The following is a 20,340-nucleotide window of genomic DNA, read 5'->3' on the forward strand; positions in this document are numbered from 1 at the left end:
TGTGTGTGTATATGTGTGCATATATATATATATATATATATATATATATATATATATATATATATATATATATATATATCTTCGAAATGGAACGCTCATCGGCGACACACAAATATATAAAAACACAGATGTAGATTTTTAGAATATAGAGACACAAAGAAAGGACACTCACAATTTGCTACTTTACGTTTCGACAGCACGGCTGTCGTCTTCAGAATCATTCTGAAGACGACAGCCATGCTGTCGAAACGTAAAGTAGCAAATTGTGAGTGTCCTTTCTTTGTGTCTCTATATTCTAAAAATCTACATCTGTGTTTTTATATATTTATATATATGTATATACATGGGTGGTCTGAAAAGTTTCCGAAACTCAAAAATTTCAGAAAAAATGTCTTGTATCTTTGTTAGGTCCGGAACTTCAGACCACCCTCATATATGCATGTACGTATGTGTGTGTGTGTGTGTATATATATATATATATATATATATATATATATATATATATATATATATATATATATATATATATATATATATATATATATATACATATATATATATATATATACATATATATATATATATATACATATATATATATATATATATATATATATGTATATATATATGTATATATGTGTATATATATATATGTATGTATACATACATACATACATATGTATATATATATGTATATATATATGTATATGTATACATATATATATATGTATATATATATATATATATATATATATATATATGTATTAAATTAAGGAGTGAAATAGCGTTAGCCAACAAAAACACAGAGAAACACAGAGTACATGTACCCATATTCCATATTTTTGGTGGCAAAACCACCTTCCTCTAGGAAAAGAAGGAACTCTTTCTCCTATGGTAGGTGGTTTAGGCACTAAAAATTTGGAATAAGTGTGTCTTTTTGTACAGGTTTCTGTGTTTTTTTGCTTGATAAAACCATTTAAGCAAACCAAAACAGAGCGCGCCATTACAGATAATGAATCTGTCAGTGTATGTTGGTAACTGCTGACAGTCAATTTAGTTTTACACATGAAATAGAAAAATATGAACGATCAAAGGGGAAGAATAACTTGGAGATGGTAAGAAAATTACATGGTGACAGTTGTCACTCGGCATTATGAGTAAAGTGCAATGAGTGCCTAATCATTAACAGGAACAAATGCCTCTTTCCTTTAAATGTAAACTTTATGTCTACCTTGGCAACCCTTAGGACTCACAACAATTTGCATAGATTGGTCATGGTTATATTCATGTCACCTGAAATCCACTAACACTGTATCCTGTACTGATCATATGCAATCTTCTCCAAGTAGTATTTATTAACACAATTGCTTAAGCCTCACCCTCTCCTGCAATTCTTCATGTGTGCCATCGATATAACATATGTGGCAGGGAATACTCATGCAATGCCTCGTCTAATTGGAAGCATTAGGTCTTGCAATAAACACCTTCAGTTCTGTTGTTGCAGTGAAAATAAAATTCTCGTCACAGTGGATACACTAGGTAAACAGATTTATGAGGATTTACAGATGGATATGGTTTAGGGATGGAATTCATAATGAAGAAAGACCTAAAAATTTACCTGTCAACAGATATATTTATGAGAAGAGGAAGACTTTTAACTCATTGTCGAGGATGCCATCCATTTTTTAGAAAAAAAAGCCACGTGAATATCTTGGAATTTTCTGACATAGAATAGAGAGGCGAAAGCAGTAATTGAAAGAGTTGGCACTCTGCAAAGGTTGTCAGAAGTGTCAACATTTAACTGCCAAGCAAAAATGAAGTTCTGCCACAGGCATTCTAATACTTCTAACACTACTTTATACTTGAAATGGATGAAAAAAATGCCAGGTTTTATAATGTCGATGAGAGATGAGAACATCAATGACTTGTGTTCTTCAACTGCATTTCCCACAGAGTATCGGTAATATGCTGCAGGACGTGAGACACCTTTGCATCTCATACAAGATATCGAAGCTGCCTTTTTTATGCAGTGTTATTTTACGTGGCAGTGGGGGCACAAATAGACTCCTCATTTTATTATGGATATGCCTTAATGGGGATATGCATTACACATGATGAATGCTCCGCTTACATATATAGTTGTCTACTTGCAACATATTTATTGAGAATAAATAATAAATACTACAATATTCCAAAAAATTCAATAAAAATGAAAAGATTAGTTTAGAAGCTGGTCATCAAAAGGTTACAATTATAAGAGGTTTATAACCTCATAATAGGTTAGTTTCAAAACTACCCAGACCATATTATAAAATTGTGTTTTTTTATTTAATAACATTGTTCAGGCAAAGTTTCCATCCGCAACAATCATTTAATTAACTGATAATTTATTTCTCTAAGAGGAACAAAAAATCTATGCTTTTCATCTTCCCCAATTCTCATCTTCTGACTCCAAAGCTACCAATTAAATAGCTCAAAACGATGAAAACCAATTCTATGATATTCCACATTACCTGCATCATAGGATGTGAGAATAGGTAGACATTTCCAACTTCCTTGATGAAACAATAAGTAAGTAGGGCATTAAATTATTCCTCTCTCTAATGAGTAACACCGCTTCTATCAATTGTGTCAATTCAAATATCGTAAAAAAATTCTTCAAAAGGATTTAATATTTATAAAACATTCTTGCCGCTGTGGTTTATAAAAAACAAAGAGACACAGTTGAAATATTAAAATATCTAAAAGAAGAGAAAAGACCAAACACAGGAAATATTGGAGGAGGGAGAGATTAGGGGTTACTTGGTCCCCATGAAAAAATTTTTCTTCTGCATAATTGAGTATAAAACTTTTGAGCCAACTCCACTCCTAACAACGCCCAAACAGAGAGCTAAAAATAGAAGTATATATGAGCCAAAATTTGGTGTCTGCAGCTTGAGCTCCTACGGTGGACCCAAGCTCCCCTGTAATGTTCTTCGACAAAGATGAATAACTCCCCTGAGAATAAGAAAATTGTAGCTGGAAAAAGAATGGGAATTATCAAAATAGGAAAAATTATTAAATGAATCCCGGATGGGTGCTGGAGTTTTCTGGAAAGGCAGTAGCACTGGAAAAAGACAATGCAGAACACTTCTGTGAATTAAACACCATAACCAATAACATTTATCATTCAAAACATTTTTTTCCTACACCACCATCCAAAAATAAAGAGTTTATGCACTCATCATAATTTACTGCATTATAATCAATGCCCAGCACATCAGGAGGATCTTTATACCAATATATGGCATCAAATATTGTTGACACATTGTTTGGAATCCAATTAAAAAATTACACAAGAAGTATCTAGGTCTAAATAATTCATATTTTTATTTAAACTTAGCAAAACTGTTATTTAAAAAATTAAATGTGAAGCATTTCAATAAACATGATTGGTATAACAACTAGGAAAATGTTGTTACAGTTAATTTAGTCAAAAGAGATAATGATAAAAATACTTCAAAATAAAAAAATTATAAAATGGTTTTAATAAATCCAAGTTGATAGTTTTAATTATATATCTTATTTTTTCAAATCTAAAATCAATGCAACTATTTAAAAACAATGAAATTTACCTTCACAGCAGAAAAAACATCAAAACCTGGACTCCCCGACTCTCCCTTTTGTCCTTTGTCACCTGGCCTACCCTGAAATGGGGTAACTGTGCAGGTCAAAACAAAGTAAAACTATAAATAAATGAACCTAAAATTATGAAGTAATTCCAGAGGTACTAAATGCTAATATGCTTAAAAAGTGAACATTCAAATCATAATTGCTCTACAAATATTTTCATCAATATTTTATGTACATACCGGGTCTCCCTTGGGACCATCCAATCCAATCGGCCCCTATGAAGAAAAAAACGATCAAATCAGTGTACTTATACTTACTTTACACCTAAAATAGTATGATCTTACTCATGAAGAATCATTAAGAACAGAAAACAAAGGTGCTGGTGACAAGAACTAAAAGAAATAACTGTTACTGCTACCATGGATGGCCTGGATGAAAATGGTCAAAAAAATACTTCGAGAATCATGGCATACTGAAAAAAATATGTTTCCATAAGAGACGGTTAATATCCATTGTCTTAAGTTTCCACCAGAGAAAGAGGAAAAGTGACAGGGCGATTTTATGTACCATGTTTTGCTACATGAATGCAGTCTAAAACCTATGTCATCATATGGCATTTTAATTCATAAAATTCTTTTTCTCACTAATCTTTAAGCTAATACCAACTGCGTTCACCAGGTTGCGGATCCTAGATCAGAAGCCAGACATCAGCTGTGAAAAGGGTAAGCCCACATAGTGAACAAGAATTGTGGACATTTGGAGGTGGCACAGGAAGGACGCAGGAAGTCTGTTTATTCAAAAGTTTGCCTAATTCTGCAGAAAATGACAGACAGAAGAGAGTCGTGGCAACGTAAAAGTGCACCACCAAACACATGCTACAAAGAGTTAGTTATGTGGATTTAATGCGTAGTTTCACACCATTTCGGAAATCCCTCATGTATTACGCTTCGGTGAAATAATATCGTATATCTGGTTTTCACCCATGAAATTTTAAACCCAATATTTTACCCATGCCATTCTGATAATGTGAAACATTGAATTTTTATTCTGATTCATTCATGTAAACGGCCAAGATATTCATATCATGGTCTCGTGAAAACATTTTGACGTGCATAGCTTACTTTTAAGTACAGTGGAACCTCGCTTAGTGAGCACCTCGCACAGCAATTAATTTGGACAACGAGCAAAACTATTGTCCTCGAAAACGACTGGCTTTACGAGCGACTTTTCGCATAACGAGTGACGAGGAGAGGGCAATTCCCGGATTCATTGCGCGCTCGCTACTTCTTAGCGTCGCTAGTTATCACACATTTTTCCAAACTTGTATTAAAACATATTATTAGTGCTTTTTGAGAGCAAAATTTAATAATAATTTGTGCATACTTTTAAAATTAACCTGGAAGCAAAAACTGTAAGAAGAATAAATGAATAAAAATTACAGTAGAAATTAAAAGTAAAATCAATGAAAATTGGGAAAAAGTTGTGAGCGTGGCTGGTCCAGCACGCACATCAACGATTGGCCTTTTATTCTAGAGCATGGACAAGACTAAGGAGATAGATGCTTCAATGGGAGTGACAAAGAGTATCCACGCAACGGTTACGCATTCTCTACGATGCTGAAAGGCTGCTTCTCATATGCTTAAACGAAATGGAATTGCAATGCGATACCATTAACACGAATACAATTTGTGAGAATTAGAAAGTGATTTTCGCACACTTCATTTATACAGATGTCAGAATCATCAACAGATGAAGTATTGAAGGGTGCGAGGTTCGAGAAGTTAACGCAAAAAACCATCATCCCCAGCGTAGTGAGGCATGGTGAAGCAGCAAGCTCCGAGTCAAATGCAGCAGAGAACTTTATTGGTGACTTCAAAAGCTCTTCGATTCAGAGGGTTACCTGCCACAACATGTTTTTAAATGTGACAAGGCGGTTCTCTTTCGGAAGAAGATGCCGAAGCGAACCTACATGATTTGAGCACATAACAGCAGAAGAGAATAGGCCTCTCTCAAGCCGCTCTTTTGCACAAATTCAAGCGGCGATTTAATAATCAAACCCCTCCTTGTTTACCATCCAGAAACTACACGAGCCTTCAACAAGTGTTCAGTCCAAAACAGAAGATTAAATGGGATGTGGAGCTCACAGGAAACTCATACATCGCCCCATGCGTACGAGGCATCGACCTTATAAAACACTGGCGATGCGTGCCAAAAATTTATTTAACAATCATCCTGAGTCATATTTCACCAAATTTTGAAGCGTCGGCGAAAATAAATGCAACAGCTTTCTAGTAAAAAGGTCATGTACGTATTATAAATAATTAACACTTTATTTCGGTTCCTTTTTGCTTTTCCAAATCGAGTTCGCAATTCCCGGTTGCTTCACTCCGCCATAGAAAAAATGGCGAACGTAATCCACGATGCTAAACAATGTATGCATACTTTTCTTTGAATAAACCTTGTACATAATTTATTCTTTTGGCATGGAACGCATTATCGTGTTTCACATTGATGTTTTTGCAATACGTTGTTACACTAATCGAGTGTTTCGCTTTACGTAAAAGATCGTGGAACGGATTAAGCTCGTATTATGAGGTTCCACTGCACCTTGTAATAAAAATATACCAAACATTAACCGGCGATTTCAGGGCTTGTAATTCAAATATCATCTCACATGGCACCCCTTTGAAAGGAATGGCATTGTGATAAATTTAATCTTCTAGGAAACGCAAAGAGAACTTGATAAATAAAAAAAATGTATGCGCTCTTAATTAACAAGTTAACTGTGAGAAAGAATACAGTTGTACTCTCATGCATGGAAATGTTCATGATATTCTTTTTTAAATAACATTTTTGTGAAATATTACACAATGACACAAGTGTGATTCTAGAACTTAAAATGAAATAAACATCCAGGAAATACTGCTATTTGGGTTCAAATAAACAAAGTTATCTATGCACAATATCATACAAAAATGTCTTGTGAAATCTTGATTCCTAATCCCAGATTGTTCCACAATCCAACATATCCACAATACAACACAACCCGCTATCCTTCACCTCATCTAAGAATTTTCCCTAAAAATAGGAATTGCCATTATTTTGGAGAAATTTCGTTAGATGACTACCATTTTTTTACATTGTATTTCACTATTCATAAGTTACATACTTCTAGGAATCATCCCTACTATCAGTTAACCATCTCTGGTCATGATTCTTTCACACATCACAAGTTCATAATCAAAGATTAAAGAAACAGTCATACGCACCATACAAAAGGATTATACAGGGTTCGTCCGGAAAATAAGTGTACTGACTCCTGGGCTGGGCGCGCCGCTCCAGGCGCGCCCAGCACCGCTCTGACGGGCTGCGATTGGAGGGGGGTATGTTGGCAAGCGACGCTGAAAAAGGCAGTCGGCTCTGAGCTGTGGTGTAGTGAGGAGCTCTGTTAACGCGAACCTCCACGCTCGACCCACGTCACGGAACGCGATGCCGAAGTTTTTGGAGCAGCGTTATTCCATCAAATTTGCGGTAAAGCTTGGGAAATCGTCTACCGAAACTGTCGGTATGATTAACCAGGCTTACGGGGAGTCAGCCATGTCCAGAAACATGATCTATCTTTCGGTGGCACAAGATGTTCGTGGAGGGCAGAGAAGAGGTCGACGACGAGTCTTCGAGAGGTTCCCGATGATGCCTTCGCGGGAGCGTTCCAGGAATGAGAACGCCGCTGGAACAAGTGTATCGACTCACAAGGGTCCTATTTTGAGGAATATTAGCTTAAGATATGTAAAAGTGTAATACATTTTTTTTCCTGAGCTCAGTACACTTATTTTCCGGACGAACCCTGTACAACATTCAAGACTAGGTAGACGCACATTTATTAGATTACATCAACAGCTGCAGAGTCATTAAAACACAGAAATACTTCCCCAGGCCCAGAAATAGTGTTCAATTAAAATATTCAGATTGTTGAAAAACACTTGAATCAAATAACATACAGTATGTTCATATACATATGCGTGTGTATGTATATATATATATATATATATATATATATATATATATATATATATATATATATATATATATATATATATATATATATATGTATGTGTGTGTGTGTGCATATATATATGCATATAATATATATGTATATTATACACATGAAACATATCCTGTAGTAGTTTTCAATTGGATGCATAACAGTTAGTGATTGGTAAAGAAAGAGTATAGGTCAACAAGATTAACAACCAGTTCAGATACATTTAGAGTGTACTATTCATTATAAAGAATGCCAAGATCAACATCAAGGGAACTATTTTCAAGAAAGAGCAACAGAGGAATAAGGGAATCCACCATTATATGAAAACTTTATACATGATATATCCTGGGCTTACAAAATCCTTCCATCGGTATGCTGCAGGCCTATGTTAACTTTTCAATATACCATAACGGCATTGATTTAGTGATAATTCTTTACTCAAGTAACCCATTTACAAAATTCACTCGTAATGCTACCTGATTATTACGTACAATGACATCTAATTGAATCAGCTTACAAAATTTAGTACTGAAAGTTATGAGGCATCAGCAATTACATAATATATTTTATATTGACATTCTGTAGACAAAATTACATTTCCTAACTTAACTGGGATCAAAATTCCATTAAAACGGAGTCATTTGCAGAGAATCATACTTGAAGCTACATATAGCAAAGAGGCTTGCTTTTGGCACTCTGCCTTATAAGGAGAGCAATTGAGAAACGACATAATACTCCAAACTGACATAAATCAGAGAAGAATGTATTCGTTTAGCCCAGGGGATTTTAAAGCCCTTAACAGCCAAATATGTGATGATTCCTGAGTTCTCAAGGTTACCTGCGGATTTCAACGCCTTTTACTTCCTCAGATGGTTTAGACAGCCAAATATACAAGTTTCTTGCCAACATTTTTTGTGCTGTTGGAATGTCTCCTTCCTTTTGTTGATTAAGTGCTTGGGTGCACTGGTTTGTTAACCAGAGAAAACCATGAACTAAACAAAATAACTGTTTTCATCTACCTTTCTATTTTTTAATTCCCAATGAGGGAGATGGATGATCCTCAATCAACCCTCACTGGGAGTTAAAAAATTCTTTGTCATATTCACGATTTAAAAAAGGCTCATTTTCAGAATTTTTAGCACATTCCCGTCTTTTCCCGAGTGATCACCCTGAAGTAGGGAAAAATTCACTTGGCGGAACACTAACTGCGTATTCCTTGTCATCATGGAACTGTACTAATTCTACTTCTGCCGTGTTTGGTATTTATGAATAAAGGAAATACTATTCCCTATGAATTTGTCAGCTTGGCAAACCATCTCCACATTTCAATGTCACCATCGCCTGACCTGCGGTCGCTTATTTTCGAGCTTGGAATAGAATTCGCCTTGCAAAGACGGCACCCGTTATTCAACCACCAAGAAATTATCTGATCTTTTCAAGTTTTCCAGAGAATATTTTCAGTTTACCGCGGTGTTACATATCCCCAAAATATATATTTTTGAGGAAACGCTTTCTATCGTCGAAATAATTACCTACTAACGGGAGGGGTCAGATTTGACCTACGCACAATGCCATGTAACATTTTTTCAGAACCTCCACATTCCCCCAGTTTTCCAGGGTTTCTTTGTTTCCAGGTGTGAGAACACACCAAAAAAGCTAAATCTAGCATCCAGTCTTCACATGCATCCAGCTTCCCCTCCCATTTTTTCTCCAAATGCGTTATTTGCTTATCTTCTCGGTAGCTATTCATCAACGAGACGGATTCCCTTTCGCCTTTGTTTTAAAATGCAGAATTCATTCTTTCTAAAGAAATAACACAATTTAAAGAGTAACATGGTGGAAATCCTATACGATGAAAGGAGATACTTGACTTTTCCACATTGAATGGTTTTAATACCACCTAGGTTCCGTTACAGCAGAACATTTAAGATATTTATTCACGATTCCTTCATATGCCAACTCCAAATGCTCGGCGTAGCATCAAGGTGGAATCAAACAACATAGAAATATTACACTTCCTTCCCAAACCTTCCTGATTCCATTTCATCATGTGCTACTGGTGATTGCTGGACTTTTTAGTTTACCTGGACAGGACTTGAAATTTTAGTTTCCTCTAGACCCTCTGCTTAAACAGCACATGCGTTTTCACAAAGTATGTACCGTGGTGGGAATGACAAGTTATTTCAGCAATTTCATTGACGCCCATTTGAACCCATGCTTATGTTCAAGTGTGAACCTGTTCGCATGAACGGTTTTACATTACAAAAATGCAATTTTATGAAGCAAGAGAGAACTGGGAAAAATGCCACCTAGAACACGAAAGTTTGTAAAATTATCAACTTTGGAGGAGATTTCGGAAAATAAATATGCCGTTGGGAGTTGATTAAATGGTGTGCATGGGCGCTAACTACCTTTGAGTAATGTACTATTATCTCCTAAAGTCTTTCAGTAGTCAGACGTTGAAAATTATTTCTTTCATTATTTCTGTGTGGCAAAAGGAAGCAGGCTACAAACAGAGCAACATATGGCCCAGGATAAATGATGAGATCCCGAAATTCGAGGTTATTATAAGTAAGGTTCCAAACGAAGGGATTCATTTTACGGCACAGGTAATGGAGCTGGGAAGAAGTATCCGAGAGCTTACTATATTCATTGATGTATGCGAAAAAGGGAGGGGTAATGACACAGCATAAGAATTTCTGGTTTTAATACGGAAAGAATAATGCAACACATCGTTAACTTAACATAATGGCGGAGGGAGGGCCATCGCCGAGGAGTCAGCAGAAAGCCGTCCTCTCTGCATCGGGATTGCTGTGCCCATCACCGCCAGTTGAGGACGGGAGAGAGGAATCTAGACAAGAGAGGACGTGAAAGCCGCTATGATAATGTACCCGCGGTGCTGACGTCAAAACAGAAGATTCTTGCCTCGCCATTGGGTGGATGGGAATTGGTTCCATCGGAATTAACTGTTCGGGGGTGTATTTACTTTAATTTAGTGTATCATACGCTGCAGAACAAAACACAAACTTGGATCTAATTCCTCCATTCGTATGGGCTTCCTCATTATCATGATATGAATGACTTACTTTCGCATCCTAATCTCCATTCTCTGTGCTGGCCAATCTTTTTCTTCTCTGATTTCGTTTTGTTCATAAAGAATATATTTACTAACTGATGGACTCCACTACATGTATTACTACCACTCATATTCGATCTCAGTCGGGTCATATGAGATAGTTACATAAATGTGGACAGTTTTGAGGACGCAACTACATTCTTCTGGGCGAGGAACTGAAAATAAGATGTAAAAATCGAAAGCTATAGGAAATCCTCGACGTTTCCCGATGTAGCAATAAGGGGTGCATCTATGGTTGGTTTCGACAACACGAGGTCTGTTAAAAAGATTCCCGAACTTTTTTATAACACGTCTTCAGGCGGTTATTTTTTAATCCAAGCGGAGGCGTTGTGTTCATGGAACCTTCCCACTTTCAATCACTTTGTTGGTATCTTGTTTCGATCGTTATTGACGACCGTTTGTGTTAAGGGGTGTCCGTGGAGTACAGCGTAAAATCGGATCCGCCTAAATGAGCTCTTTGAAGGAGCAGCGTTGTTCTGTGAAATTCTGCAAATCCTCGCGGAAATTTTTGAGTTAATTACCAAGGTTCATGGTGAGGATGCTACGAAATGCATTGCGTTTGATGAATTTTTTACCCGGTTAAAAGAGGGGCGGCAATCAGTGGAAGACGACGAGGGTTCTGGAAGAACATCAACGTCGACTGATGACCCCCCATATCGAGAAAGTGAACTATCTCGTTCGTGCAAATCGATGTTTGACTGCCAGGGATCTTGCAGAAAAGTGTGGCCTCTCGATAGGTTCGTGCCATGAAATACTGCCTGAAAAATTGAGGATGCATCGGGTCACCACCAAATTCGTGCCTCCCCTAATGACAGCAGACCAGAAGCAACATCGAGTTCAAGCCTGTCAGGAACTGTTTGATCGAGCTGAAGAGGATGAAACCTTCTTGTCCAGGATCACAACAGTTGATGAGTCATGGGTTCATGGATATAGCATGGAAACCAAAGCGCAATCTTCACAATGGATTGGCGAAATATCCCCCCCTCCAAGGTGATGTTAACTTTCTTTCGATGCGAGTTGGGTTGCGCATCACAAATACCTACCTGGAGGCCAGACAGTCAACACAACCTGGGGGTTATGAAACGCCTAAGAGAGAGAATCAGGCGAAAACGGCCCGAACTTTGGAGGAGCGGCGAGTGGTTTTTTCACCACGACAACGCGCCGGCTCATTCATCTCTCAGAACTCGTGAGTTCTTAGCAAAAACGATACCGCTCTGATTCTCCAACAGATCTGAACTCTTGTGACTTTTTCCCGTTCTCCAATAAAACCCCCGCTAAAAGGAAAAAGATTCGCCACCATTCCAGAGAGAGAGAAAAATTCGAAGGATGAGCTTATGAGCATTCCGGAAGTAGCGTTCCAGGACTGTTTCAAAAAGTGGAAACACCGTTGGGATTAGTGTACGCTGGCGAGGAGAATAATTTAAAGGGGGCCCAGACAAATAATTTGGTAATTTAGTATATTTTTGTGATAACAAAGTTCGGGAAATTTTTGAACAGACCTCGTACTGCCTCCCATTCATCCCTCGTTCCCGCCCGAACCAACGGGGAATGAGTCGGGCAGTGTTTCACGAGCTCCGGGGGTTTAAGGGCTCCCTCCGCCTAAACAGGGCCGGCAACACTCCTCGAGCGATTCAACCACCTTCCCGATCCACGCCGTCCCCCGCCCCGCCCTCTCGCCTCTCCTCCGCCGTTGGCCGAGCGATTGGTGGCGGTTGCGACTCCCACGCACCCTCCCCGACGCACGCCCAACTCCCAACAAGGAGGCGTCCCCAAGACTACTCCACCGAAAACACCTTCGCGGCGTTTGAACGATTGACACACCTCACTAACGTGGGCGCCGCGCCTCTAAACTATTTGACTCGATCACGCATCAGTAGGGAGAAGAGGACAGCTAGATACCCATGCATCGGCGCGCCGAGAACTGGGGATAGGTGAAAACAATCGACATGCTAGTGGCCAATGGCTGCTAGGCAATCCGGTCATTAAGAGCGACGCAAAGTGCTTCTTCGACACAACGACACTTTCAATAAAAAGACTTCTTACACAGAACTGGGAATTTTTATTAAATCTTTATAATTATAGTTAAATGCTACAAAACCACAGCCTTCATTACAGTCATGAAGTTTATCAAGGTATCAAAACCTTGTGCATGATCAGAGTTTTATTAACGTTTACCTTCGAAGGGCATTTAAAAAAGTACTTGCATACCATGTAAATGCGTTCTCGGGTCAAATATAAATAAGTGATTTACTGCACATTTATCACTGGTTCAACACAAATTTCTCAGCGATTGCAACTCTACAGTATTGCATCTTCAACTCTTAGCGATTGAAATTGCTGTCGCCAAGAGACGCCCTGGCGCGGATGAACGCCCGAAGGCTATTGTGGAGAAACGCCGCGGAAACCTCGGATTCAACTTTTTAGCAAAGGCATAACTGAGTTCAGATGGAAAAGCAAAAGAAAGTGGGAACGTGTGCGAATCGGTAATGACGGCTCGTGCCACGGCTGTGGGAACGAGGCATAATGAAGGGGGCAAGAGGATGACGCTGAAATTGACCAAGGTCGGCCGATAACTCTGCGGGTGGCTTACGGTGAAATAAGCTCACATTCTCCGCAATCTGCCTACGTTAGTCGGCTTTTGGGAGGCAAACATTTCACTTCCGTTGCAGGAGGTGTCTTTCGGCAAGAATCGACCTAAGGACGGATTAACGTCCGAAACACTTCATCCTAGAGAAATCTCCTGTAAACGAGGCGAAGCTCTTGGTTGCCGAGGGCCGACCAACGCAGCCGAATCCCGATAAATCGAAGCTGGTGAAAAAACAAGACGGTGAAAACCGTCCTAGTGATGATGTTTGTCCACGTTTAGAATTTACAAAAACGCTAAATGCATACACTATGTTCACGCTAATGGAACTACGATGTCATTATTTGTATTCCGCACTGGTGCCAATCGCAAAAAATAGGCAACTTTATCCAATCATCAGTACCTAGGTCAAAAATACTAGTTACCGATAATTAGATCCCTACCTAGGGTAGATACCCTAATCCTTGCTACCCTAGATAGGGTTAATACCCTATCTAGGGTAGCAAGGTATTTGGGCTCCAATATTTTTACCACAACGGTAAATTTTACGACAATAATCAGGAAATAGGGCAGCGATATCTACAGAATTTGCGTAACTAGGTCATGCCTCACACCAATCTGGAATTGAACAGTAGTTTTTTTTCAATCGTGAAATTTTCATTGAGTTTTGGAGGATTTTAAAACTAGATCGCCGCAAGGTGAAAACCCTCGTTTTTAGGCTCCCTTAAAATACACTTCACGGGTGAGAATCAACGAAGAAATTTATTTTCATACTGATATTATGATACTAATTAAGTGCAAGCGCGAACATTTCGGAAATCTTTGACATTCAGCTCAATATAAATTGAGATGAAAAACCGCGCCTCCAGAATGTCTCACTCATTTGGACCCTGATGTGAGCTCTCCTTTGCTGAGCGTAAGGCTGTGCGGAGAATGAATGAGGCCAAATTCAACGAATTTCGACGTCACGCTATACATTCTCGAGTCAATGGAAAATGGCAATAGAAGAATGTTTTTCTCATTCCCCCATGCGTTCACTCTGGATGCACCTATCGCGGGGAACAATCATCACGATTAACATCAGTTCGCCGCATACCGAAACGCGGTTCTATTTCCGTGAATGGGAAACAGAATACGATCTCAACGCGTGCCGTCACTTAGCTTATCATAAATCACAACGAAGTTGTAAAAGAGGGGGCTCTTTTATTCGTAAGACAGCATTTTGACATTTTGAAAGCTATAAGCAGAAATATGAGCAAACACAAGATCATAAACGTGTAGGAGAAACTAAGGTAAGCGGAAATACAATTCTCTGAAGAACAGCTGATCAAGTCAAGAGGAAATTCACAAGTTAGATAATCAAGCGTCAGCTATCACCCGTAGGAATACCGAACAGTTAGGGTAATTATTGCCAATGATAAATCAAAACAACTAATTGGGCCAGCCACTACATTGAAACCACCAAGAGAGATCATAAAAATAATTCCAAGAGACATAAATCGTAGAAGCGAAAGTTTTGAAATTGAATCCTTCCCACGATAGATATGGGATCAGGAAAACTGCCGACGGCAACGCTAAAGGAACAATATTTTATCCCAAGTAGGTAATTGAGTGTCAATCATTTAATTCTATTTCTAATTCATTGTTCTCTTTGCTAGCGCCTCGTCTCGCAAGCGTAGAGAGACATTTCAAACTTATGTAAACATCGCAGTGTACTAACGCGGTCGCAACAATTATTTCCGTAATTTAACCAAATTTTACTTTCATCATTCATAAAGTAGTAAATAACATGCAATCAGCATTTAATTTTTATGTTTAATGCCAGGCGTAACATCGCCCCCTGCCACACGCCTAACGCTGGTTTGCCGCGTATCATGTAGGGGTAGGCGAACGAATGCATTATACAGTATACGGGAATGATTTGCGGGTAAACGATTTGTTTCTTTTCCTCATGCTTCTTTGACAAGTGAAATCATGGGAACGAAGCACATTCTGCAGGATTGGTCTCTGATTACTTAAGAAGAACGGGAGATGGAAAGAAAATTGCTTGCAAATGTCCAGGTCGCGTTACTGGAAGGGCTTATTGGATGTTATTAATGCAAGAACTACGAAAACCTAACGTGATGTACACCACGCAGACGAGAGATGAGGAATGCTGTCCCATAAAATGTTTGTGGATTTCATAGATTTTTATTTCTAAAAACTCCCAACGAACGACCGGTTTCGTATAACAAGTGATCTATAGCGAGCGTGTCCTGAAGAGGTCACCCGATGATGACCACTGTTACACGAAACCGGTCACTTATAAGTTGTCAATCATAACATTAAAATCTACGAAGCTTTATTTCATTCAACATGAGATTTCACAGAGTTGAGCCGGACTCTATGGAATGCTTATCGATAATTAGAGTATACTATATTTTCGCGATTACTTTGCTTCCCACATTTTTCGATATGTCAACGTTATAAAGGCGCACTTACGGAACCTTCATTTGCTACGCGTTCATTCTCCCATATTTCAGTTGCTCTCTGGAACTCGTTGCGCGTCTTGTCACGCTCGAAAAGTTTCATGAAATCGGTCAGCGGGCAGGCCTTGAGAGAATACTCACCCGTGGACACTGCAAAAACAAGTTCGACACACGGAAACACCACCGTCGCTACACGAGGCGACTTCTCCTCACATTTTCTCGCCCCTTTCATGCGTCGGCATGTCGTTAAAGGAACTCCGGCGTACCAAGGGGTAACTTTATTTCAAAAAGTTTGGCCATGGATTCGTTCGTGGACCGCCCTAGTTTCCACAACTCACGAAGATACTTCCTGTACCTTTGCTTTTATTTATTATCACAGAACGAATTGAATTGGAGATATCCTCCAACGGGCGCAAAGAAAACAAATCATTCCTAATAATAGTATCGGCAGACTTGACTGTCATTCGATCAAAGTTACGAATATCACACAAATATTATATTTAATACATTCCAGCTAAAATATTTTTGTAGCAACACCCAGATTTGACATCCGCACGATACTGTGCAACGCGCACCGGCTTAACCCCGCTGGAGCCCTTCCCACGCTCCTTTGCGAGCACGCGCGCTCGTACATGCATAGAGTATAATGATGGACGCGAAAATGATGCGGTTTTATCTAAAGGTGACAGTGCCATGTTAGAATTCGATGGTGGTGGAGTGGATGGCGATTGAAAAATAATTATTAACATTTCTCTAGAGAATGCTGTTCATGCGCCTCATAATTCATTTGAAACGAATACTACGTCTACATTTTACCCTAAATGAATAATTTTAGAGGACCTAGTATGCCTCAAGTACAAGGAAAAGCCGAAAATGTTTGTATGAAAAAATACGCGCGATATTTGTTCGCACATTAACCCCTGAGGAGAGTTCCTTACTAAGCACTTCAGCACTTTTATTCTGCACACACACACGTGTGTGTGCGTGTGTGTATATGTATGTATGTGTGTATGTGTGTGTGTGTGTGTGTGTGTGTGTGTGTGTGTGTGTGTGTGTGTATATATATATATATATATATACACATACATACACATACACACACACACACACACAAAGCCGCAAAAGACACTATTGGAACCGTTAACGCTAAAAGGACTAGGAAACCATGGATCACGGATGAGATGATTACAAAGATGGATGAGCGAAGAAAATGGAAGAATGTAAATACAGAGTTAGGCAAAATGAAGCACAAAGAATTAAACACTAAATTGAGGTGGGCAACAAATAAAGCAAAAGAAGCTTGGTGGAAGACGCAGTGCGAGGATATGGAAAGTCTGACGAGGAAGGGTGAAATCGGTGCGCTGTACAGCAAAGTTAAAGCTTTATCGTGAAGTAAGAAAGGGAGATCTATGCTAACAGTTAGAGATAAGGCGGGTAGGGTAATAGTTGACACAGGAAAGATCCAAGAGGGATGGAAATAGTATATAGAAGAACTGTATAGTAAAGAATTTCGACCAACAAAGTTAGACATTGAAAAAGAATATGACGTAGAGGAAGATAGGTTAGGTCCAGGCATACTAGACGATGAGATAGAAAGGGCATTAAGGGAGATGAAACTAAATAAGGCCATGGGGGTGGATAACATTCCCGTGGAAATATTGAAATGCTTAGGAAAATGTGGGAGGAAGAGGCTATATAGGCTGATTCGTAGTATCTATGAGGAAGGAATCTGGCCGGAAGACTTTGTGAGATCAGTTTTAGTTTCTATTCCGAAAAAGGTGAAGGCTACATCATGTGAGGACTACAGGACAATATGTTTGATATCCCACGCAGCTAAAGTTGTCCTCAGGATCATAAACCAAGGATAGAGAGTAGGGCAAATGATTACTTGGGCAATAATCAGTTTGGGTTTAGGAAGGGGAGAGGCACGCGTGATGCCATTGCAGTGGTGAGATTGTTAATCGAGAGGATTACAGAACACAACCAGGAGGTATTTGCCTCTATCGAAGATTTCGGAAAAGCGTTTGATAGAGTGAATTGGGAAAAACTAATGAGTATATTGCAGAAAATAGGAATAGATTGGAGGGAAAGGAGGCTAATCCGCAACCTGTACATGTCTCAGACTGCTCAGGTGCGAGTGGGGAACGGGGAGTCCGGTTGGGCAGTGTCTAGGGAAGTGTCAGGGAAGAGGTCTAAGGAAGGGTTGCCCATTATCACCGTTGCTGTTCAACCTGTATGCAGAGGAAATGATTAAAGAGGCATGGGAAGAACTGGAGGTAGGAATGAAAGTGGGCGGGGAATCCGTAAAATCAGTTAGGTTTGCTGATGACCAAGCTTTAGTTTGTCAGTCAGCCAAGGGGTTGCAAGCATTGCTGAGTGATTTGAAAATTCAGTGCGACAGGTATGGGATGAGAATCAATATTAATAAAAGAAAGGTTATGCGATTTTCTAGGAAGAAAACGGCTAAGCTAAACATTAAAATACCTGTCAAAATCAAAAGTACCAGCACCCTGGATCGCTGCAGTGTCGGTAAAACATTAGGGTCAGGCTCCCGACATTACACCCGGAAACAAAATAACACAACCTACACTCACTCTAAACATGACTATGGGCCTTTCGCCTGCTTCTAAACCTGTTTTGAGTGCCTTCATTTCCGTAATTGCCAATTCATGATAGCAAAGACGGCGATGCACCACGACCGCCAAAATTCATCCCCCCTACTGATCCATTTCCTCACCCTCGCGACAGTCGCTAATCGCAAGGTGAAACATCTTATGATTGGTCATTGAGGTGCGTTTCGAAGCAGAGAACTATCAAGATAGACGGAGGAACGCGGTGGCACATTTTATCCCGGTCGAAATAGCTATCACTGTCGTACATGTATTTCTACCACTTAAACGGTTTTGCGTGGTAAAAGGCAAGCACTGCAAGCATGGTACGACGGGGTTTCCAATCATTCCTCCCGATCTAATTTCAGATATTTTCTTCGTGAGTATTCAATCTTGTTTTCTAATTTCCCCCGGGAGATTGGAATCTGATTAGGTACTTTTTGAATTATTCCTCATCGGTCCGTGTGTTACTGATATCACCGTAGCTGGTCTAACTAGTTTTGCTTTGCGAAAGAGCGCGACACCGTGCACTAACAACGCATGAAATTTACACAGAACCAAATGAAAAACTGTACATATCGAAGATCCCCGAATTTCCTATCACATTTAAGACTTCAACTTATGCTTCCGTTTCCCAAATTTATATATCGAATTCTCGAATAAAATGGGCAATCTTGACTTTTTCGCGACCGAATAGCCACTCAGCTGAGACTAAATCCATCATTTCTGTACCTAATGCGACTCAATGCGTTTTCCCATCTTAATTATGCCTCGGTAGAGAAACAAGCGAAAGCATTCGGCCGGATATCAAGGGATCTAAATTTCACTTCCTGACAAGGCGAACGATTTTTGATCTGCGACACCTCCCACTTGCGCTCAAATTAGCGAGGGTCTCTAAACGAGTTACTGCGGCGTGATTTCCGGCAAGTTTTTGAATCGGGATTCAGAACATGCCGAGCTGATAATTTCAGTTCGAAACAAGACATATGGCCAAGGAAATCCACGCGCGCACACATGATCAGGTTGTCTCGTGCTGGTTATGAGGGCACGCTGTAATCGAGGCTTCAGCCAGCAGAAACGGCGGCGCCGCCAATGCTTGCCCATCTACCCCGCCCCTCTCTCTGTGACCCCCTCTCCCCTTTGAGTCACCACCGAGCGGCCTCGATCCCCGAGTCCTTAGGGGAGAGAGATCCAGCCGCCCTCGGGAACCACCGCGGCTCAAATCTCTGGCGGCCGCTTCGGTTACGGTGGTGACGGAAATCACGTCGGATGCCATTCGTCAACCCCCTCTCACCTCTCCTCGGCCCTCTTTACCTCGGACGTATCCCATTTGCGCCTCCTGCCGCAACAGAATTCGTAATCAAGCGCCCTCACTCACGGGAGCGCCCCAGACATCGACGTATTGTACCACCAGCCGCCATGGGGGCGGCGCACGTATTAGGACAACGTCCAAGAAGAGAGAGGGGTCATAGATGCGAGTAGTAGTTTTGAGGGGAGGCGACCGACAGCTGAGGTCATTTGCGCCATAGGGGATGGTCAGGAAAAGATGAAGGGTGGAGAGAAACCCGGCGTCGGCATTAGCCTACTCTTTACGAAAGGCGCCAAGGGGTCCGCAGCTTAACGTCCCATCCGACGGACGGCGTACTCACTCAAAGTGCCCTCCACAAAGCACCTCAAGTAGGGATCGAGAAACCCCTGAAAAATATTCAACACCGACGGGATTTGAATCTGAGCCTTCTGGGCATGAAGCCAGTACGATAGCCCCCGCACCATCTCGATCCCCAATCTACTGCCTCTCGCGGTTATTCAATCACGAAATGTGTGAGGAGACAAAGTGCAAAAATTGACAAAGAGGAGAAGGAGAAACTGAGAGAAAGAAGTGAGAGGAC

At 40.0% G+C, this 20,340-nt stretch overlaps 1 protein-coding gene across 3 annotated transcripts in view; it reads right to left on the reverse strand.

Moving 5' to 3' along the window:
* Nucleotides 1-20,340, reverse strand: part of LOC139689417 (collagen alpha chain CG42342-like) — a 542,037-nt gene that overhangs the window by 121,964 nt on the left and 399,733 nt on the right. For 2 of the 3 annotated variants that reach the window (XM_071586531.1, XM_071586530.1), the window contains exons 4-5: nt 3,852-3,887; nt 3,615-3,686 (exon numbers count right to left, since the gene is read on the reverse strand). The exons of the other annotated variant lie outside the window; for it this stretch is intronic. In XM_071586531.1, coding sequence (XP_071442632.1) covers nt 3,615-3,686; nt 3,852-3,887 — 108 coding nt within the window. The remainder of the gene's footprint in view (nt 1-3,614; nt 3,687-3,851; nt 3,888-20,340) is intronic. 3 annotated transcript variants of the gene reach the window in all.

The sequence above is a fragment of the Hetaerina americana genome, unplaced genomic scaffold (genome assembly GCF_022747635.1).
Source record: "Hetaerina americana unplaced genomic scaffold, ioHetAmer1.1.p SCAF_23, whole genome shotgun sequence".
Lineage (NCBI taxonomy): Eukaryota > Metazoa > Arthropoda > Insecta > Odonata > Calopterygidae > Hetaerina > Hetaerina americana.